Source organism: Penaeus vannamei, chromosome 7, assembly GCF_042767895.1.
Source record: "Penaeus vannamei isolate JL-2024 chromosome 7, ASM4276789v1, whole genome shotgun sequence".
Classification (NCBI taxonomy): Eukaryota; Metazoa; Arthropoda; class Malacostraca; order Decapoda; family Penaeidae; genus Penaeus; species Penaeus vannamei.
Window position 1 is genome coordinate 23,144,250 of NC_091555.1, and position 22,500 is coordinate 23,166,749.

At 34.8% G+C, this 22,500-nt stretch overlaps 1 protein-coding gene across 3 annotated transcripts in view; it reads right to left on the reverse strand.

The window, feature by feature from the left end:
• The window catches only part of sti (sticky), a 24,341-nt gene that overhangs the window by 334 nt on the left and 1,507 nt on the right, over positions 1-22,500 (reverse strand). The window contains exons 2-41 of one of the 3 annotated variants that reach the window (XM_027359455.2): positions 19,939-20,160; positions 19,512-19,687; positions 19,203-19,283; positions 18,836-18,999; positions 18,546-18,732; positions 18,221-18,334; positions 17,693-17,849; positions 17,250-17,427; positions 16,742-16,889; positions 16,458-16,604; positions 16,138-16,278; positions 15,836-15,967; positions 15,198-15,524; positions 14,591-14,683; positions 14,182-14,359; positions 13,780-13,994; positions 13,362-13,493; positions 13,024-13,140; positions 12,638-12,751; positions 12,097-12,225; positions 11,731-11,828; positions 11,247-11,466; positions 10,361-10,569; positions 10,009-10,150; positions 9,712-9,883; positions 8,777-8,960; positions 7,761-7,875; positions 7,169-7,317; positions 6,598-6,802; positions 6,261-6,374; positions 5,982-6,029; positions 5,387-5,506; positions 4,988-5,135; positions 4,539-4,725; positions 3,937-4,091; positions 3,647-3,732; positions 3,180-3,306; positions 2,367-2,534; positions 1,061-1,202; positions 506-798 (exon numbers count right to left, since the gene is read on the reverse strand). In XM_027359455.2, the coding sequence (XP_027215256.2) occupies positions 648-798; positions 1,061-1,202; positions 2,367-2,534; positions 3,180-3,306; positions 3,647-3,732; positions 3,937-4,091; positions 4,539-4,725; positions 4,988-5,135; positions 5,387-5,506; positions 5,982-6,029; positions 6,261-6,374; positions 6,598-6,802; positions 7,169-7,317; positions 7,761-7,875; positions 8,777-8,960; positions 9,712-9,883; positions 10,009-10,150; positions 10,361-10,569; positions 11,247-11,466; positions 11,731-11,828; positions 12,097-12,225; positions 12,638-12,751; positions 13,024-13,140; positions 13,362-13,493; positions 13,780-13,994; positions 14,182-14,359; positions 14,591-14,683; positions 15,198-15,524; positions 15,836-15,967; positions 16,138-16,278; positions 16,458-16,604; positions 16,742-16,889; positions 17,250-17,427; positions 17,693-17,849; positions 18,221-18,334; positions 18,546-18,732; positions 18,836-18,999; positions 19,203-19,283; positions 19,512-19,687; positions 19,939-20,155 (6,087 nt within the window). In that variant the 5' untranslated portion in view covers positions 20,156-20,160 and the 3' untranslated portion in view covers positions 506-647. Of the gene's footprint in view, positions 799-1,060; positions 1,203-2,366; positions 2,535-3,179; positions 3,307-3,646; positions 3,733-3,936; positions 4,092-4,538; positions 4,726-4,987; positions 5,136-5,386; positions 5,507-5,981; positions 6,030-6,260; positions 6,375-6,597; positions 6,803-7,168; positions 7,318-7,760; positions 7,876-8,776; positions 8,961-9,711; positions 9,884-10,008; positions 10,151-10,360; positions 10,570-11,246; positions 11,467-11,730; positions 11,829-12,096; positions 12,226-12,637; positions 12,752-13,023; positions 13,141-13,361; positions 13,494-13,779; positions 13,995-14,181; positions 14,360-14,590; positions 14,684-15,197; positions 15,525-15,835; positions 15,968-16,137; positions 16,279-16,457; positions 16,605-16,741; positions 16,890-17,249; positions 17,428-17,692; positions 17,850-18,220; positions 18,335-18,545; positions 18,733-18,835; positions 19,000-19,202; positions 19,284-19,511; positions 19,688-19,938; positions 20,161-22,500 lie in introns of those variants that run through there. The other 2 variants (XM_027359456.2, XM_070123634.1) reach the window with 2 other exon arrangements.

Genomic DNA, 22,500 nt, shown 5'->3' on the forward strand with positions numbered 1-22,500 from the left:
CCATCTTCTATTTCTACTAACTCCTTGTTTTCAATACAATCAATATCAAAAGAACAAATATGAACCAGTGCAACAGATTTAACATATTACAAAATAAATCAGAACTAACAGACAAGAATCAATGTTATATTCACAGGATTGAACTATTCTTTCAGTTTTCACATATACTGCACTAAAGCTTTTAAATTATTGACAGTTTTTAAAATATTGTGGAATTTATGTGCCTTCTCAATAAACGTAAGCTTTTGTACAATGGGATACCGAGTGTTCAAAAGAAAAAAAAAATGCTTCACAGTTCATAACCCTGACTAGCTTAGTGACAGGTAAAAAGCAAGTTGTTTAAATATTTACATACTTAACTATAGGTGAGCATATCTATTGTAAGAAGGACAGGGACTCTACATTCTATGTCAGCTCTAAATCAAATGAGTAAGGGGTACCAAGACTCATTCACACAGACATATATAGACTGAATCACATTAACGAATCTATCATTCAAACTTAGCTTTACGATTAAAACAAAGCTAAACACCCATTCATCAACTGGAAGGAATTCTTAGTACACCCATTCAAGAACCATAAGATGCTAATGTTATGATATAGTGACAGAGACAGTTCAAGGGAATAAGTCGCTTATAGTCTAGTCTTTATAATCCAGTCTTTGATCTTTTACTACTGGGGGTTTGTGGAGCATTTGTAAACTGCACACGCTTGTTGGAGTGGCCAAAGTCGCCATCTGAACTGGTCACACTGCCCCTGCTGCTGACTGAGTTCACTGATATTGTGTCTGGTTCCTCCCTAAAAGAAAGCAGGTACGCCATATTGAATAACCAAAGACAAAAGAGGAAATCATTATTTTAATGAAGTTACTTGTGGCTATTTGCTATATAAGTCACATGAAACAAAACTGTATTGATACACCGATGCATCAAATTCATTCCAGAAAAATTCAAGGATAGCTTCTAGATACAGACATACATGTTCAATCAACCAAATCATAATTAGAGTTAAAAAAAAAAAAAAAAAAAAAAAAAAAAAAAAAAAATCACTCTAAACTTACTTCTGCATAGAAAACGATGGCAGTGTACCCCAAGTGGAGGACATATCAAGGTCTTCTGGGAAGCTAGCTGTTATCTGCATTACCTGCAGCTTATCGGAACTCCTGGAGGCAATGGTAATGCTTTCAGCATTCAGTGCAGGCCCTTAAAAGAATAAGTTTCATATTTAATAATGATTATGATCCAAATGAAGATAGAAATATTAATAATAGTAATAATAACAGTAATCAATTACATTGATAATAACAATAATAATGACAATAATGATAATGATAATAATACTAATATAATAATAATAATAATAATATGATAATGATAAAAATAATGACAGACAATGATAATGATAATCATAATAATAACAATGATAATAATAATAATAATAATAATAACAATAACAATGATAATAACAACAATAACAATGATAATAATAATAACAATAATAGTAATGGAGATGATAACAATAATAATAATAACAATAATAATAATAACAATAATAATAGTAACAATAATAGTAATGATAATGTTGATGATAATACTAATACTAATACTAATAATAATGATAATGGCTATAATAACAATAATAACAATGATAATGCTGATAATAATAATGATAATAATAATAATAATAATAATAATAATAATAATAATAATAATAATGATAATTATAACAGCAACAATAATAATAATAACAATAACAATATCAATAACAACAACAACAACAATAATAATAATAATAACAACAATAATAATAATGATAAAAATCATAACATTAACAATAACAATAATAATAATAATGATGGTGATAATAATAACAATAACAAAAGCAAAACAATAATAATGATGATGATAATGATGATAATAATAATAATAATAATAATAATAATAATAACAACAATAATAATAACTATAATTATAACAGCAACAACAACAACAATAATAATAGATCTCTTAATAACTAATAACAATAATAACAATGATGATGATTATTGATGATGATGATTATTGATGATGATGATTAATAATGATGATGATGATCACTGCAACCCAATTTACTTGAAATATACAAGACAATTCATTGATTTTTTTTCTCTTAGACATATGTTCATTCCAAAATAATATTTGAATAATTTGTTGTTAAAGGTATTTTAGTTAGTAAGTTAACCTTTACCAGTTCATACACATTCAACAAATCCTGAATTCCTCTTTTTCTTAGAACCTAAAGGGAAAAGATTTTTAAAAATCTTCCTATCACTTATCAGGAAAATATGAACTACTTATACTAGGAAAAAAGAAATTACAAGATCTTACCAAGATAGGACGGTCTGGCCATATTCTTTGTAACCATCCTGATGGGTGGGCCTATATCACTGTCTGCGTCTGTGTCAACACCGGTCACCTTGGTGAATGAGTCTGGCCGGATCTCAATAACCTCTACTGCATTCTGGTGTATGATGTACAGGTAGGGGTTGCGGAAGACTGTTTGGCGAAAGAGAAAAAAGTAACTATTAGTTGTACATTGCATTCTTTGTTTCCAGACTCTTAGAACTGCTGGAGTCTTTCTTTATTTGTGTAATTCACTAGAAGACTCTAGTCTGATCCAGTTCTTCAGAGTAATTTATTGAGAGGTGCATTTCAGAAGCAGGGATAAAGAATATCCCTTATCATATGCACACCCAAGGAATGAAAAGCAAATATATGACTCTGCAATATACAGCAAAGAAAGCAAGACCACTATTTAATATTACAACTAAAAACAACCAAAAATATGACAAATAACTTTGTAAAATATATCCACATCAAGAAAAATCCTTTTTAATACCTCACAGAACTTTTACTCTTGTGGAAAAGAAATAGTACTATGGATAGAAATAATTTCATCAATAAAGGCTTGTTTTATATGACATAATTCAGTATTTGTATTGAAAAATATCTTTATCTATATACTTTTATCACTTTTTCCTTATCATGGGCTTCTCTGATGTGTATATTATTTGGAGAATGCAGTTAACGTAAAAAATATTGGCCTAATGATATGTTCAACGTTCAAAAGCAAGGCTAATTTTCTAGCAAATAGCATATCAGTCAAAAGAGAGAGGACTGTGCCTAATACACATATCTTACCAATGGCAATGGGTAAGCGAGCGAATTTGATATCATGCTCTCTAGACCGCTGTCCACAAGGATCCACAAACACTGCAAACTCATAGAAGCACAACAAGTATTCCTCATACTTTCCTGGCTTTGACACCTGCAGAAGAAAAGTCTATCAGAAACACAAACCAATGCAAACACAATTTTTTATTTGCATAAAGAGCATTCATGGGAAAGATATGAAAATTTTCCTTTTTCACCTGTTTGACAAAGGCTTTTATGTATATTTCACACCTTTCAAATGCTTTAGTTTAAAAAAAAAAAAAAAAAAAAAAAAAAAAAAAAAAACATTATGAAGTTAATATCTCAGCCAATAGTCACTTTTGATAATCGCTGAAGTTACGACACAACTGAAAAGGGACATAACGCACTTCATAGTTCTGGCACACACTTGATAGTTTTGGCTATATGTCAACCCATGGGGAAAAAAATCATACCTGCAGAATGGCAACTGGAAATGAAGACATCTGGGTTGATCCATATATGGCATAAGCAAGAGATGTGTCCGACTCATCCAAAAATTCTGTAAACAAAAATAAATTTATTGATTAATAAAAAATTATAAATACACACATATATAAACAAATAAACAATCAACAAAATAAACACACACAAAAAATCAAAGAACATAAAAAGAGCCTAAAATCAAACCAGGGATAATGCATCTCTTATATTCACCAAGTTAAGTACTAAACTATATTTTTTCATATGATAAATTTAGTGTTACCTTCAATATCAAATGTTTTGAGGTCTATCTCATAGAACTTCTCCGCACCAACGATAAGAGAGGCTTTGGTGAAGTGTAAGCAACTGCAGGGTTCCTGAGTGCTATACTGACGGCAGACATTAAACTCATTCTTCAGATCATTCCACACCAGGATGCTGAAAAATAAAAAGGAAAAAAAGTTCAGCCTTATAATATCTGGACAGAGGCAAACTTGACACAGAGCTAGTTCAGCTGAGACACAATCATTTCAAAACCCAACATGGTTTCATCTTCAGCTCTGATAGAGGATAGCCAATTAGGAAAGGAAGGAAGGAATATCTTGTTGAATATACTTTGTTAAAATCTTAGTACTTTTAGGCAAATCTCTTGTTGCTACTCTCAAATAACAATCTAACCCAGATACTAAAATTATGGCAATAATCATAATCACAAAGAGGTAGTATCATGTTAAACTACAGTTATTCTAATTTTCACAAACTATGCAAAATTTATTACAACTTATTATATGATGATATATTTATTCGTTTTCACCTTATTTAAACATGTGTGGCCTAGATTAATTCAATGCAAATTTGGGTGAATTATAGTCACTATTTACTTACCTAATTCTGTCTGAAGCTGCAGCACACATGAAAGTCTGTTTTGCTGTAGTGCAACCTGAGGCCAGTAGATGGCAACCCTGCAATGGTTCTACTCTTTGCATACTTAAGCTTGGCTTAGAAAGCTGGGCTGCTTCTGCTGCAGCAACTACTGTCCGCATGTCATTCATGTAAACTAGGTTCTCTTTGCCTGTAAAAGATCAGGAAAAGGCTATTAGCTGAGAAAAATACTACTTACAAAAGAAAAATAAAAATAAAAAATAAAAACACAAAAAAAAAAATGTATGAAAAAAGTAAATCAGTGTGAATTTATTCCTTCCATAATTTCTAACTCAAAAAGAAAATGATAATTATATAATCAATCAATAAAAATGCATTTGCATTCCAAATCTTAAAAAACCTTTACTGTGACATTTAAGAACCCCAATCCTAGGATTTCTGCATCTCTTCACCTGCAATAAAGAGGACCATCCCAGCTTCCTCTAACATCAAAATCTGGTGGATGCTGCTAAGGCCTTCAATGCGTGCACGGGACCGTAGTTTCCCCGACTGGTCCAGCTCAAAGGAGTAAAGGCCTTCTGTCGCTCCAACCAGTGCCGTCTGTCAAGGGAGAAGGATTTAGCATAAAGGGTAACTATATGCAATATGCTTGGGCACAGTTATCATATTGTTATTTATTATGATCTTTGTTATTTCATAAACATTCCTTAGAGAAAATGAATTGATTGGTCAAAAACACACCTGGTGCTGGAACAGCATGGTCATATGGCACCGAATTATTGATTGCACAGAGAAAATGAAGAGACCATCAAACTTTTTAGAGAAATTAATATATAAATAAAATAACCTACCGTTTTATTCAGGTAAACAATAATGTTGATATCCAGAGGACTAGGGCCATCAAGAGATAACAATGTGTTTTCTTGGATGCATGCTGTCAAGCTGCTGTCCTCTACCTCCCCCTTGTTCATCTGAAAAACATAATAAATATGTGAATAAACAATTTCAATAACATTTGCACACACAAAATAGTTATTTTACTTGCATTGACACAAGTTATTTCTACTGCATCCAACAAAATGAGCATCTGTACAGCCCAAAGTTAAACATATAGTGAATACCTGCATTTATATGCCATATCATTCCTATCAATATGGTTTCTCATTTTCTGCGAATACCTGCTTTGTGAAATTCAAAAAATCATATTTTTCAATCAAGTTCTACAGACAGAGCTTATCAATTACATACTCCAATGAATTACCATTTTATAATTACTGCAGAACTAATATACCTACAGTAAATGATCATCAACCAAAATACAGCACAAATTTCTACCAGTAACACTACTTAGGCAGAAACACTAAAGAAATACAATCAAATAAATTTCATCATTACACCAGCTCATCTACAGTACTATTTAACAGGTGAATGATAACAGTGTCATACCCTCTCATCTGGGCTAAAGACATAAGCACAGGTTGTACTGTCATTAAACTGAAAATAAAAGCATTAGTTGTTGCTTGTCATTTTGTTTTCATTTTCTATGGCTCTAACAGACAAACAATACATTACATTAGACCTCTGTATTAAATAAAAACATGAAACTTTTAAAGGGAAAAGAATTCAATTAGTCATAGCTGCATTCTTTATTTATACTGCAGCCTCTGCATTAAGTTTTAAAAATGAATCCAAAAACAAAAAGTGGGTTTGTTTCATTTAACTTACCTGTGCCAAAACTCCTTCTAAGGCTGATACCCAAGACTGCTTTTCTTCAAAATTAGTGGTCATGAAATACAGAGTATTAGAGTGTCCAGAAGCAGTCTTTGCACGAATTTCAATCTGAAACATTGAAACATGTGATGATGATAAGCTCCAAAGACCATGGTCATATTCATGAGAGCCCTTTTACATAAGGCAAGAAAGCTCCAAATCAAAATGATGCAACTTACTTTATAAAGACTGGCCTAGTCCATTCAAGCAAAATGTTCATCAAATACTATTAAAAACTTATTTCATTTGATAATCTTTACAGTAACTGCACTTACATAAGCTAACAACAAACCTTGAGGATATAAGGGAGATCCACAATGCTAGTGTTGGGTAGCTCAGACCTCGGCACAGCAGACATGATGGTGGTAATACAGCCAGGCCGTGAAAGGCTTATCTTGGAGCGAGGTTGCATACCAGTGCTGGGCTCATGGTCGTACATCAGGATCTCCTCTTGTTCCAGGCTAACAAAACAGCTCTCCCAGCAGGCTTTGCCAGACCTGCAAGGAAGTTATTGAAACAAAAATACTATAAAGGTGCAGATTCAGCATGGTAATGTATAAACTGAAATATTGTATAAATCCAAACAAATCATTTTTACCTCAAAGGACTTGGTGATGTTCCTTGACAAGAACTAATATTTTCTTCATTTATTTTAATCATCTATTAATCAACATTTGTTATATTAAAACAGAAGTCTTAAAGCACATCATTTCAAGATCTAATTCTTTTCACAAATTCATTTTTTTTCTCAGTGGAAATTGCTTTACAATTCATACAGAATATATATAAACAGCATAATGATATTCAAAGTCATAGAATAAAAAGAGAAACAATAAAATCAGATTCTCCAAATGGGCACTAACTTTGGCATCTTCAACCATCCCTGAATCACACACTTCTGAGAAGACTGAGATCCTTGGGATTTAATTGGAGAATCAGAACTCCAACCTCTTGCATAATGTTCTGCAAATTGGACAGGCAGGCCACATGTTGATGGTAACTCCATACAACACTGTAATAATAAAGAGGAATATATAATAGGTAACTAAAAAGAATGCCATATTTCTGACAATTAGATAGGATATAAACCATATACTTATCAGACTAATCCATGAGAGCAGGCAACATAATGAGACACTGCTCAATCAGGCACAAAATAAGGTAAAACCTAGTGATTTATGAGCACTATTTTCTGTAAACATATAAAAGGCTTTAAAGTACACATTTCATGTACAAAAAATACTGTGCATATGGAATGCATCCTAAACCTGAAATCCTAATCAATATATACAGACTATCCCTCCCCTGAAAAATCATGACTAATATGAGAGTAAAAAATAATGTTCAGATGTCAGCTTCCATTTCAACCACAATTGATTTTCATTTCAAAATTCTATCTGGAACACAAGAATATGTATATATTTTGAATTGCACCCAAAAATGTGTTCTTCTCACCTTGTTGTGAGCAATTATACCACACTCTTGACACTTGGAGGCATTTCTTGCAAAGGGGATGCTGTCAAGGCAACCTGCACACCGGATTGCTCTCATCTGAAGGCCAGACTGCCATCTGCAACAGTGCATTTGTAATTATAGCCATTGCACAGTATATATAACAGGTAAAGTAACCATATGGCAATAAAAAAGTCCTTCATTTGCCATCATGAGTATTTTGACTGAAGGCTGGGGTGACAGAAAGGACTTGCCACAGGCACATAGCCTTCATGGAAGGTAATTAGACTCATTTGGCATTTAGAAATGGGCTTTTGCATTATTCCCATCAATAAATGAGTGTGATATGTAGTGTCTGTGAGCCATGACTGGAAGAGTGCCTCCTCCAGGGAGGACATTATTTCCAAGCTCAGCATCCTGCCAACGTAACCAGCGGTGCAGGTGCAATTGCAGAAAATTTAATATTACAAAAAAATGTTTTAAAATTACTCAGATAACAAAATGTTAGTCTATTACCATCTGCATAAAGAAAATCAAATGGCAAATATGGAAATTGGAAAATGTTAAAAAAGCTAAAAACACTTATGCATAAAAAGAGAAAACATTGCTAAGGGGAGGCATAGAATCTTGTCACTGCACACGAGTGTTTGCATGCACCTGGCTTACAAGCCACACATCCATCAGAGCAGCTGCTTACATAAGCTTAATGTCTATATTTTGGGCCATGTGACTGCTGTGAAGCAACCAGATCCATGGGGTTCACTAATGAAACAATTGGATCAAAGGGATTCACAAATCATGTAAAACATGTAAAGTGACAAACAAAAGTCGTCATGAATTGAATTTTTGAATCTGTCTTACACTATACAAAAAGTATGGTATTAAGCAGATGTACAGAACGGAATTCAAAATATGTTTGACAGGAGTTTTGACTGAGACTGTACATATACACATTCTTTTACTCTGAACTCAGGCTTCTGATCTAGCACTGTTAATCACAACCCTCATCCCACACCAACCTATGGGGGATGTTGTGCCGCATCCTTTGCTTAGAGCTGCTTTCCTGTACATTGGGGGAGTCCACTATGTGTTCTAAGGCTCTCTTGTTTTGGGGAGTCTTTGTCTGGAGGGGAGTGCGTGAGACCATAGGGGTTCTTGGGGGTCGAGGAGTGCCCATGACGCTCTTGTTGTCCAAGGTGCCACCTGCAATTAGCCAACAGGATAACATAATGCTTACAGGGTTCTTGTAGGTATAAGCTGCTGAAATTTAAGACCTTTTTAAGACTTTTTAAGACTCATAACAATTGATTTTTAAGACCTGGAGCCACTTATCACTGAATACACTCCCCCATAATGTGTTGGCTTACTTGTTGCATCAGTGACCAAGATAAAAAAATTCACCCCATGATTTTTATACAGATTCTAGGATAGATTGCACACCAAAGGTATCTCTTTATCTTTTTTCTTTTTTTCATACGGTCCATAAGTAAATGATTGCATCAATCAGCAAAAGTCAATGTCTAATATTATTGACAAATTATTTCTAATCAAACAGCATAGAGATCCACTATTGAATGAATTACAACAACGTCTACCACTAATAGATATATGTACATTTATGCAAACAAAGATGTTCCTTGGGCAACTTAAGCCATTTTAAAACTTGCAACAAAAAAAAGCTCTATTTTTTAAAGACTTTTTAATGTCTTAAATTTCCAAAAAATTATTCAGAACATTTTAATACTTTTTAGGGATGCACCTGAACCCTGGCATATGAATAACCACTTCAGTCAAAGCAAATCACATCAAACAATGACAATTATGACTCCAAAGTCATGATTAAATATTTCAGATACACGCATGACAACCAAATATCTTTTTATATCACAAGACCACCAAATTAAACTTGGAGCTCAATAGGTGAGATATTACAAAGAAAAGGCAAGTCACTGACCATTAGCCCTTAATGCCACAATCTCAGCCCGGGCTTTTATTAGTTGCTCTTGGATCTGTTTGCCATTCATTCGCTCTCGTGCCAACAGGTCCTCCAGTTCTCTGTACTGATGAGGCATGCTGAAGCCTGTGTTCTCTTTGTCTTTCCCTCCAAACAACTTTTCCTTGAAGTTCTGTAAAAGCCAAGACACAGAGTAAGAAACTACGGCAGCTCAAGGAAATCTTTGTGAAGAATTAGAATAACACAAGAAATACACCCTAGTTGACCTGCATATAAGGATGGCATTCATTAACCAACCTTTTTCTTCTTAGAGTTGTCAGTCTTAGCTTGCAAGAAGTCAATCAGCTTGGTCTGTTGCTCAATGGTGCTCTTCATTTTGATCTTCTCATCCTCAAACATCAGTTGCTGGTCTGCTAGCATGCGTTCTACTTCTTCAATCCTGGAAACAATGGAATGGCTTTCAGTAATTGCATAAATAAGCAATTACATATTCATAGCCTTCTATATTGAAAGAGCATATTCAATCCATGAAGAAGTCCTCTTGTATTAATCTAATATTATTCAACCTTCTTCAATTTTCTCTACAGTTACCACTTAAACTTTGAAAATTAAAATACAAGTCACCAGTCAAACTTTCTAAATAACATACTTTTGCTTAAATGCCTCTCCCTTGGACACTGCTGTTTCCAGTGCCTCCGTTAACTTGAAGTTGGAATCCTTTAGGGTGTGGATGTGGTGAATGTGACCATCAATCTCCTGTTGCATCAAGTCACGCTGACCTTGGAGGGACGTGAACTCACACTCCATGTTGCGAACCAGGAGAGTTGCCTCTTTGAGCTCCTTCTCCAGACTCTCAATCTTTAAATACCAAAATAATGTACATCAAAATTCGCACTATATTCTTTCAGTGCAAAGTCTGTGATATATCAGCTAATAATTCAGTTAACTAGAAAAACATAGTATCATAAGTATCATAAATATAAGTATTAATGACAAAGAATTGCACCATATACAGGGAGTCCTTGATATGCACGACTTTATATTGCACAAATTCAAAATAGCGCGGTGTCAAAAATAGGGTTTTTTCCTCATATTACAGTCTTTAAAATGACACGATTTCCAGAAAATCAAGTTTTGCAAGGCTGATTTAGTTCAGTAATGCAGCCACCAGTCATCACAAGGTGTTTCCCGCCACCCACTGTGTTTAACACCACCCGGGCAATGCCGCAGGCAAAGCTCATTCTTTACCCACGCACGACTGATCATCCTTACATTGCACGAAATTTACTATGCACCTTCTGGAACGCATCTATCATGCAAATCAAGGACTCCCTGTATACCACATCAAGTTTAGCATTTAATAGCCCATACCTAAGGCCTGTATTTTACTATGCAGATGGTAATGAATATAATAATCTAGTAGTGAGCACAAGGCATTCATACTAGATAAAAAATAAAAAATAAATAAAAATATTGTACTACCTTCATCCACATCAGTAAAACATGAAACAACAACAACAAAAAACAGCCCCTACCTGTTCATGCAGTTCCAAGTTAGTCTTGTTTGACTCCTGCAGTTGTTCATTGAGCCGTGCCACCTGCTGGTCACTCTCCTCATCTTGGCAATTCAGTTGCCTCTCCAGGTCCTTCACCTTCCTCTCCTGGAAAAGCTTCAAGGACTTTTCCTCATTGACAGCTGATCGTGCTGTCCTCACTTCAGCTTGGAGTTTCTCAATGTCCTTCTGCAGTTTGTCCCTATTTGATGAAAAGGTGTCAGATTGTTGTATGATTATATGATTATAAGGAAACTTAAAGTCATTGTCAAGAGGCCAGACTTCAAATGGAGTAGCTATGCAAGATAATAGTTATACCCAGATTAGACAGACTGAGTCAACAAATCCTTTTCCAATCACTGTTACAAACAAATGTAAAGTATCATATGTACTTCCACCATTTAAAAAACTGTGATCTAGTACTCCTATATATCTGCTTCTATCATTTTCACAAAACCATCCTTACTTCTCTTCCTGGTGTGTTTTGATTTGGTCAGAGAATGTCTCCATCACTGTCAATTCTTCATCTTGCATGGAGCACAGTTCCTTCAGCTGAGCTATTGTCTGAAACAAACAAAAAAAAGACATTACCACAGCAAGCGTAGAAACCTTTTAGACAATATTTGTTTTGACCAGTGCAAGATGTAAAGCTGTAAACCAGGCATTTCCTAAACAGCAGCCATACAGCACATTTTCCTTATCTAAATAAAATCACCACAAATACTTTTACCCTCACAAAGTTTAGACATTTTTGAGTTTTGTGTTCAAATATGCCTCGTAAAATACCAGTACCACAATTATATTCATTCCACTCTCCCTCTCCATTACTCACTGCCTCTGAGTCCTGAAGTTTCTTTCTCAAATCATCAGCATCACTTCTCATGTTCTGCTTCTCTTGTTTGATTTCTTCTCGTGCAGATTCAACCATCTTAATCTGAGTTTCCAGTCCCCGTTTTTCAAGCTGAAAAATACAGCAGTATGTATCACACATCCTCTGTATCTGCTATTTGTACTAAAATTGTCAAAAAGTATAATCTGCACTAAGAAATAAAAATACTACTACTACTACTACTACTACTAATAATAATAATAATAGAAAATGGAAGAGAGGAGCAGATAAAAGGGAAGGAACAGAGAATCTAAAATCACATATAAATGCAATTTTATAGATAATGACTTCAACAATGAGTCAAAATCAGAATTTGGATACTACACCTTAATATCTGTCCAAACACAATACACCTAATAAAACATCAAAAAGTACAAAGTGAAAAGAAAAGTAACAATAATAAAAGAACAAATAAATCACATCAAAATAACAAAATCAAGCTTTGAATGAAAATCAAAATAAATCAAAATAAATCCAAAAGTACCTTGAGACTGTCTGCTTGCTGGTAGGCATCACGCAATTTCTTCTGCAACTCTTCTGATCCTTTGCTGGCATCCTGAAGATTCTTGATCTTCTCTTCCAGGGCAGCAACTGCTTTCTGGAAAACATATAATATTTTTAGATTATATTACCAAATATAATATATGAAAATGAAGAGAATAGTGATAAAAGTTAGTCTTGCACTTGTTAAACTGCTAAGCTTTTTTTTCAGGTGCCTAATAATATTTTCCTTAAAACAGTAAAGAGTAGAACAATTTAATCTTTTGGCAATTTTCTATTGGGTTCCAGTGAGTGGTTGGTACACAATCTAAGACAAATAGATTAATAACTAATGTCAGAAATATTTTGAAGTCTTTTATGATTGATTACCTTGTGAGCTGCCCTCTCTTTCTCAAACTGAGCCTCCTGCTTCTGGATCTCCGCATCCTGCTTCTCCATGTTCTTTCGGAGTTCTTCCTCCAGTTCTTTGACCTTCTGTACGGCAGTCTGTACACGATTTAAAGGACCATCAACTCAGTAGTTCTCGCGCATAACACATTGGTTATGTATGCCATGGGATGTTTGGGATTTAAAAACCTCTTAAAAATGTACAATATCAAGATTAGATGACTAAATAATGATAATTGAAATGATGATACTAAAATAATAAATCAATAAAGGCAATGCTGACAACAAATGACATAGTTAAAAAACAAACAAGATCTAACCTCCTTCTCCTCCAGCTGGGTACGCTGTTCTCGGCTTCGTTCCCTCAAGTATGAGATAGTGTCTTGGGATGACTTAGCATCTCTTTGGGCTACACGCAAGTCCAATTTGCAGTCTGATAGCTCAGCCTTGGCCTTGAGGAATGCAAAATACCTTTATAGCAATCAAGTATTTCATTGCTGATATTAATTTCATTAAATCTGAGTAAATATCAATGACATGTTTTATACCAAGGAGACATAGCAAAAATCAAGAAGACATAACATAAATCCAAAAGCTGCATTAATCCAGTAATACAAAAGGGAACATGTATTTCAAATTCATTACTTTTTGATAAAATATAAATGGCTATTAAATCCAATTCATTACATTAATCTTCACTTTAGAGAGAGTACATTACAACACAGCACCATCCCTTACCACTCTTAAATCTTCACATAACTTCTTGGCCTTCTCCTTGTCTTGTTCACTGGCAGCCTTGGCCGATTCCAGTTGAGCCTCAAGGAGCTGCAACTTAGCCTGGAATGTCTCCGCACATGCTTCTGTGGAGGACTTTTTATTCTCCAGGCTGCGCACAGTGTCATCAAGCTTGGAGAGCAGCAATTCAAGTTCTGATATCTTGCTCTTATGCTCTCCTGTGAAGAATATTACCAAGTATTCCATTAATGAGGTGTATATGCTAAAGAACTGTATATATATTTTCTTTACTTTTTCCTTTTTCTTTAAAATAAAGAAATTAGTATATTGCTTCAGATTCAAAAAATTTGCAAAACGTACTAAAACATAAAAAAAAAATCAAACAAACAAATTATCGGTACACACCTTCCCTTGCCCTTACAACTGCAAGTTGGTTCTGGAGGTCTAATTTGCCTGAAGTTGCTAGTTTCAGCTCTTGTTCTAATTCCTTAATCTTTGCCTCCTGCTCCTCTTCCCTCAGGCTGCGAGTGGAATCCAGACTTTCATAACTAGCGCGTGATTCATTCAGACGGCCTGTTAATTCCTGTATGTCACAAAGGAAGGGAGCTAATTAATATAGACTGCAAAAAGCCATGGGCATCTTATGTCACCAAAACTTATTTTTGTGAGCATATATAAATGAAACAAGATCTCTCTGAATCTTTTCACTTATATTGAGTAAGTGTTTTCATATGAAACCTAAAACAAGGACTTCAATGTCAGCTACCAGATGTGATGTACTCAGACAGATAATCCTCTTATAAAATCAATTTACCTGCAACTGGTTCCGCAGAATTGAACATTCCTTCTTTTCTTGGGTAAGCTGGCCTTCCAGTTCTTCTATTCGCTGTTTCTTTGCAGCATGATTCTGAGAGGGAAAATTAACTTAAAATTTGTAAAAAAATTAAGAGAAACTATTCATTTGTAATATTAGATATGGAGAAAATGATTGCCAATGAGAAAAACAAAACAGATTTAATTCATTATAAATCAAACTAATGGCACAAAGCAGAATGTAAGTTAAAAGATTGTATCAACTGTTGAAATGGGTAACTGTGGCTTGCTTTATACTGCCAGAAGATATATTTCTGATTCAAGTTATCATTGAACTTTAGTGGCAGTGAAAAGTACTGGCAAATCCTGAACACCTAACTCTAAATTTTCAGAAAAATGATAATGGATAAATAATCAGCATAACTATTATCACAGCAAATTACCCTTATATATCAAAACCAAATAAAATGGATATATATTCCAAGGTTAACTACATAATTACGCAAAAATATAATTAATGAACGAGTACCCAAGATGGACTTCGCATTAACCAAATTATCCAGAATTAAAACAAAATGATAAGATAACTCCTGATTTCAAGCCCTAACCTGCTGTTCATAGTGCTTCATCCTGTCCTCAGCTGCCTCCAAGGCCCTCTCTGTCTCAGCTAGCTTCTGACTGAGATCCTCCAACTGGTTTTCCATCAGCTTGCTCTCATCTTCCACATGAGCTTTCTGGTGGAGCTCCTTCTCCAGTTCATTTCTCAGCGAAGATGCTTCCTCCAGTTTTGTGGCGATCTTCTCTCTTTTTTCCTTCTCCTTTTCCAGTTTTTGGAGGAGTTCCTCAAGCTTCTGCTTTGCCTCTTGAGCTGGTGAACAGTCTCCATGGCACACCATCTCAGCTTTTTCCTTTTGGAAGGAAATTTCCATCTTCTCCTGCCATCCATGAAAAGAAGAAATCATATATTTTACTGAAGTATAAATTATATAATGCAAGATGGGATTTTGGTTTCTTCTTTAAATGAAAAAAATTAACTAATGACTAAAAACAGTATCTTTGAATTACATCTTATTTACAAAAATATCCTATATGGTTTGAGAGGGCTACATTAAATATTTTCAACTGTATTTATAATTTTTATTTTATCAAAAATAGAAGGTTTAACATCACAATTCACAAACTTAATAGGGAAAAACTAAAACTGAAAAACTATGTAAGGTCATGCACCAAAAGCCATGCACTGCACCTTTGCATGGAGTTGCTTCTTCAGTCTCTGAGTCTCAGCTGCAAATACTTTGAACTCCTTCTCTCTCTCAGCTAGCGCATTCACAACTTCTTTGTGCTGTGACTGCTGGAAAGCAATTTCTTCCTCATATGCCTGAAAGAGGGAATTGCCTATTAAACACTTATTAATCACATATTCAAATGCAAACTACCAAAATCACAAACAAATTTACTAATCCAGAATCATTTAATTCTAAAATCATATATACATGTTAAGGAAAAAGAAGAAACTGATCTTTGTATATACATATCTCACAAACTTACAGTAATTTTACTAGATAAAGCCTCTATCTTCTTGGCTTCCTCCTGTTTCCACTTGTTCTTCATTCCTCTGACAAGTTCAATGGTCTGTGTCTCAGTCTGTACTCGGTTGGACCTCTCTAGAGCAAGGTCTCTCTTATATGTCTGCCGAGAATAGGGAAAAAGTGTTCAATGTCTTTTAGACAGCATAGAATAAAATTTCACATGGGACAAGAGAAGGGAAAATAATGTAAATGGATAAGGACATGGTTTCATCCTCATGAATACAGTTTTGTGCAATCAAGTCCAGTCATATCAAAATGAAAGATAAGAAAAAAAATTACCACAGCAGCTCTCTCATTGCGGACATTATCCTCCTCCAAGCGCTGCCGCTCCTTTTCCAAATATTCAATCCTGCACTCAGCCTCCTTTAGTTTTCTGTCTCTAGCTTGGACCTCCCTGCCATGCTCCTTGTCTCTAAGTTTCTCAAGCTATAAGAGGAAAAAAAGAAATTCACTCAATTCTTCTCTTCTTCAATACATCCAATATTATCAGTAATACTATCCTAACTGCAATTCCAATTACAAAATACATAAATATGCATACATTAATAACTACACAAACTTACCTCCAGTTTGAGTTCATGATTTTCTTTTTTCAGGGCTTTCATTTGGTCATCACGCTGTGATGAGTCTCTGAAGGTTTCATCAAGGAGGGAAACATTGACAATTGATGAACCAATAGAATTTGTTCTAACTCCAGGAGTAGGATTGGGCCTGGAAAGCAAGGAACAAATGTGAAAGCTGCAATGGCATCCTTCCCTTCATGTTTTATTTCCCATAAAATATACAAAATCTTAACAATTTTCAAGCGCATATACAGAAACAAAGAAAATTGTCTGCAAAAATTCAAGTAATATTCAAGTGGATTCCACAGCTCATGTCCTCTAGAAATTATTCTTAAAGGTTTTTTTCTTTCCTCCATATCTCTGGCCCTATCTAAAATCCCTTAACCTTTATGCTTTCTGAGGATTCTCAAAGGTATCATCTAGGGATGAGTTTCATCAGAGAAGAGGATGAAGAAACAAATACAAAAAAAAGAAGAAAAAAAAAAAAAGGAGACACATTCCCTCTTACCCCTCCGCATTGGTCTTGCCCCTATTGTAAGTGAAACCTACAAAAGGCAAGTTTCGGCCCGAGAAGCCCTGCCGGGTGCGGAAAGCATCAACACTGGGCAGTCTCCTTTCATTCTCAAACTCCTCAAAGTTGCTTGTGTCATCTACACTGTTCACAATAGGGACAAATGGTGGGGGACCTGAAACACATTTTTTTTTTTTTTTAGTTTTCATGAAATTTATCTTGTATCACATCATTGTCATCCTTGGTTTTCAGTCTCTATTGCCACATTTGCATTGTTTGGATGAGATATGGATATATGACCCTGGTGATTAAAAATATTTTGAGATAAGAAGTAATGAGAATACAAAAGGAAAAAAAGTGAGATTTAATAAATAGAGAAAGTATACCATGAAAAAAATTATTCATATCAAATACTAACTAATGCACTAACTGATACGTACAGTTCTGCAAATCATTCCAGTTAACCAAAAGGAAAAACTTGTGCTGAACGATTGCTGAGTGATTCAGCCGATGGTTGGCCTCCTCAAGCAAGCCACGTATAAGATCCTTTGCCGCCTCACTGAATGCATTTTCTTCATCATCAAATCTGAGTTTTTTCTTAAGAGGTAAAGAGACTGTTAGGTTGCTGATTACACCAAGAGAGAGCTACAAGAGTAAAACAATACACATTCAACATCACATGCAGGATTTATGTAAAGAAATCAAAATTAAAAAAACAAAAACAAAAGGAAAAACAAGAAAACACATAAATATGCTAAAGGCCTTTTCCCTATATTGCTTCTTCAAAGCATCATGACCACTAAAATAGAAAGAAGCTGAGGAGGAGATGTTGGGGGAAGATTATTAGGTTTCTCTAGTCAATTGAATTTCCAGATCCAGTGCCTCTGTAACTCTGAACTTACTTTCAGACAACAAAATAAGAACCTCTGCTTCCTTTAACATGAAAAAAGTAAGCAACTCTCATTTACCTTATGATTCATGATGTTACTGTAAGTATCGACTACTTTCTCCCCCTTGAAGGGTGTATCACCAAAGCACATTTCATAAGCCATTATTCCAAGGGACCACAAGTCACATTCCACCTGCCACAATACAAAAATAATAGCATAAATACAACATAATTTTCCACAGTACATATAAAATGAATAATGGTGAAAATAGAAATTGCCATGAAAAAGGCAAACTCAAAATTAGATTTAAATATCATATTCAAATGAAAAACAGTTTGCGGCAGATATTCTCAGCATACAGAGCACGAGAAAAAATATACCAGTAGAGAATCATTGGCATTACCCCATAAGAGACACTGGAAGCTTTCTCATTAAGAGACTGCAAGACCTCCGGAGCTATATAGTCTGGAGTTCCAACAGGCATTTTACTTCTGACAACACCTGAAGATGTCAGCTTTGCTGCAGAGCCAAAGTCAGCTAACTTGACATGACCACATCTGTCTATCAGTATGTTGTCAGGCTTTACATCTCTGCAAGGGAAATATCAGTAAAACATTTTATTTTCATAAGTTGAAAAACATACTTACTAATATGAAAATTTATAATACTATGAATGTTTTAACAGAAACATACCTGTGCACATAACCCATTGAGTGTAAGTCATGTATAGCCAGGGTGATTTCTGCCAAATAAAAACGTGCCATGTCCTCCGAAAATGTGCCATCGTAGCGATCTAGCAGAGACAGCAAATCTCCACCAGGGTGGAATTCCATCACCAAGTAAAGCTGCTGGTCATCCTGCATTTGAAAGGTTGAAAAGGTGGTGACCAAAACTGGGAGATAATCATACACAAGCTTATCATATGGATATCAAAATAATACATGAATGACTATCTAATATAGATCTCTGCAGTGTAAAATGAGTATAGATACAAATGCATATAGATAATGTATATAAATTCAGATTCATTTTATTCAGATGGAAAATAAATAAAGCTCACCTGGAATGCATATTGTAATTTTGTGATCCATGTTGAGGTAGCCTTTGCCATGATATCTCTCTCTTCTTCATAGAAGGCAACCTTTAATAAAAATAAATAACAGATTAACATACATCAACATAAGATAATGTATATCTTTAGAAATTTTATATAAACATGAATACTTTCTGTCAGAACATAATGGAACTTGTAGTCACTAGGTTTCTAACTCTAGCAAAAATAGGAAGAAAAAACATAATATTATGAAAGAAATTACCAAAAACAAAATTTCAACAAAACAAGGAGCACCAGCAATAATTTTCTACTTACATGTTGTTGTGATAAGGTGTCTGATTTGCGAAGGCTTTTGAGAGCAAAAACATTTCCTGTGGCTTTTTCTCTTACTACTTGAACAACACCAAAATGGCCTTTTCCAATCACTTTCTTTTGCTCAAAATCATTTAAGTTCACACGTAACTTACGTAAGTCATGCACTGTGCTCCTATCTGAAAGTATCAACTTCTTTTCAAATAAACATCAAATCAAAGAAGAAATATTAATATCTTTCCTTAATATATCATGCTAGCTAGTTCAGAGAACATTATATTACATTAACTTTAGTACATACAAAAAAGATCATGACATGACACTACAAACAAATAATAATAATAAAAAAGTTTCAAAAGTTAAAGACAAACTCTTCTTTAGAATGTTTTCAAGACAAACCAATAAAAAAATTTAACCACAAAAAACTCACACTTATCAATGAATGCACACACATTTGCATCTTTTTTCATTTGATCATTATTGCACTCATCGTAGAGGACAAAGAGGGCATCCAACAAGCCCTCATGCCCAACTAGCTGTGGAGTGACGAAGCCTGAGCCCTTGCTGCCATCCAAGCCTGAAGTGCTCACAAGGGAACTCAGGTGGCGGATGCGCTTCACAATGGGCTCCAGCTTGGGCTCTGCCATTTTATCTTTTCAGGAAGAAATGTTACATGAAATCAGTATGGTTACTCAAGAAGTTGCCTATGGCTGATGAAAGAAAGATGAAGAGAAGAGAGAAGAGAGATAGATAAAGAGAAAGGGAGAGAGAGTGCATAAAAGTGAGAGTACGAGACAAAAAATACAAAAATACAAAAAATGAATAGCTAAATCTTGAAATATGTACTGCACACAAATAGACAAAAACTAATGAGTCTCTTACAACACAAATGGAACATTTTGACTACAGATAACAATCACTTATCACAAATGCAGCAACAAATGTGCTTCTGTGCCTTCGGCAAATGGATAACAAAACCCTCATATTTATTATAACAAGAGTCTGTAAACAACACTGCTGTCAAATGACAAACCAATCCAAACCCCATCTTGCCAAATATGTGCGGAGGTTTGCTGGTCTTTGCCAGAGTAACAGATGCAGACACCATGATGACAAAGATTTCATCTCGGATGGATGTGGATGCAGATTTTTTAAAAAGAAAAAGAAAATTACAGTCTGATTTCCTTAGAAAGAATTTGTCATCCAGAGAGTAAGGTAACTATTTAGAATACCTTTCCACGAGTGATCAAAATGACAGTGGTATCAGTGGATTCCTGTCACCTTCTGCTACCCCTATATGTTGGACATTTGCCACTGAACCCCACCCAAAGCCCAACATTCTTGGGCCTGATAACAGGAAAGTGCGTAAAAAGTACCAAGGAAATTGTGGAGTAAAATATGAATAACAAAAGAAGACATCACTATAATTACAATATACACAAAATAAGTCACTATATTGTCTAATGCAGGGGGTTGTGCACACTGCAGCCCCCAACCACAGCCACTACCATACGACTGCAACACATTTACCAGTGATGGCAAAGCAGACTTCATGAAGAAATGGTAATTTGGATATTCTGAGAAAATTGACTCATTTTAATGGTAGGCAACAGAGGGCTCTAGTAAAGCTATTCCACCAATCAGCGAGCGATATACATAATCTTTTAGGTTCCTTAGGCCAATCATGTAACATGTAAGCAGAACTAGACACAGCAAGATTTTTTAAATAATCGTCACAGTTATAACACTATTCAAGCACATGTAGACAAAAATTCATATATTTATCTTATCATATCAATCATGTGGCATATATAATTACTATATAGATAGGAACCAATACAAAAACTGTTATATCAATATATTATTGTTTACCTCAAACCAAAGAGACAGTCCAAACAGTTTTTATTTATCTATTTATTTTTCATCATTGTTAAGCAAAGAAGCAGACCAAACAAAATTTTTATTCATTGCCATCTGTCGTCAAAGGAGATATTTCAAGCTTATTCTTGCCCATGCACTTTGGAGTTTATTGTCAAAATGCCAACAGACACAGAAATTGCTATACTCGTTGGTATTGCCAGTTTATATATCAGCAAAGTAGTTTTTTCTATAGTATTTTAAATAAGTATGTCAGAGAAGAATTCTTTAAGAGTTAACTGATCTATCGATTCCATCTATTCTAGTATAATATAAGCCTATAATTTTATAAGAATTTGTGTGGATTTTATTCTTGCTAGTTTCACATGAAATTTGCATTTCTTCGCCATGTTCGTATTGTGATATATGTTTGTCATCATATTAGTTGCATCAGGTACAAAAATAACCTAATACTTTGCTTAGATATTAATTTTTGGACGAGATAGCATGAGATGACATCATTTTTCCAGAAGTTACCAGTGCTCTGACCACTGGTAAAATTTATCATGGTAACTCCAATGGCAAGTTGTTAGTGAATACCACCACTGTCTGGTTACCATGGGATCTATAGTTGCCAGGGATTTTATCATCATAAGTGAGTTAGTGAATCCAGGCCCTGGAAGACAAAGAATCCTACACATATTCACAGCAGGATAGAGTGTATGGCCAACATGCAGGAGCACCCAATGCTTAGTCTGTCCTATGGGCTATCATGCTATACATACATAATGGATTCTTTGTTCAGGGTGGGGAGGTTGCAAGGGGCACAGTCCCCTGCATTTGACTATACGCATACCAGTTCTCTGTACATTATTCATATGTTAACCTGCACTTAACTTGGTACCATTCATGCCCTCCCCTGCTATCAGGGCCAAGTCTGTGGGTTAGGGAGGGTCCCTGGCATAATTTCTATAGATTTAGGTAGTGGACAATAAGGAATCAATCAATACCTATATCGTCATGATCGTTACACTTGGCACTCTGGCAAAGGCCATTAACGTCTATTGATGTATAGAGGCTGCGGTTTCTTTGATTTTTGACAATTTTTCAAATAAGTCTGCCTAACAGATCGTGA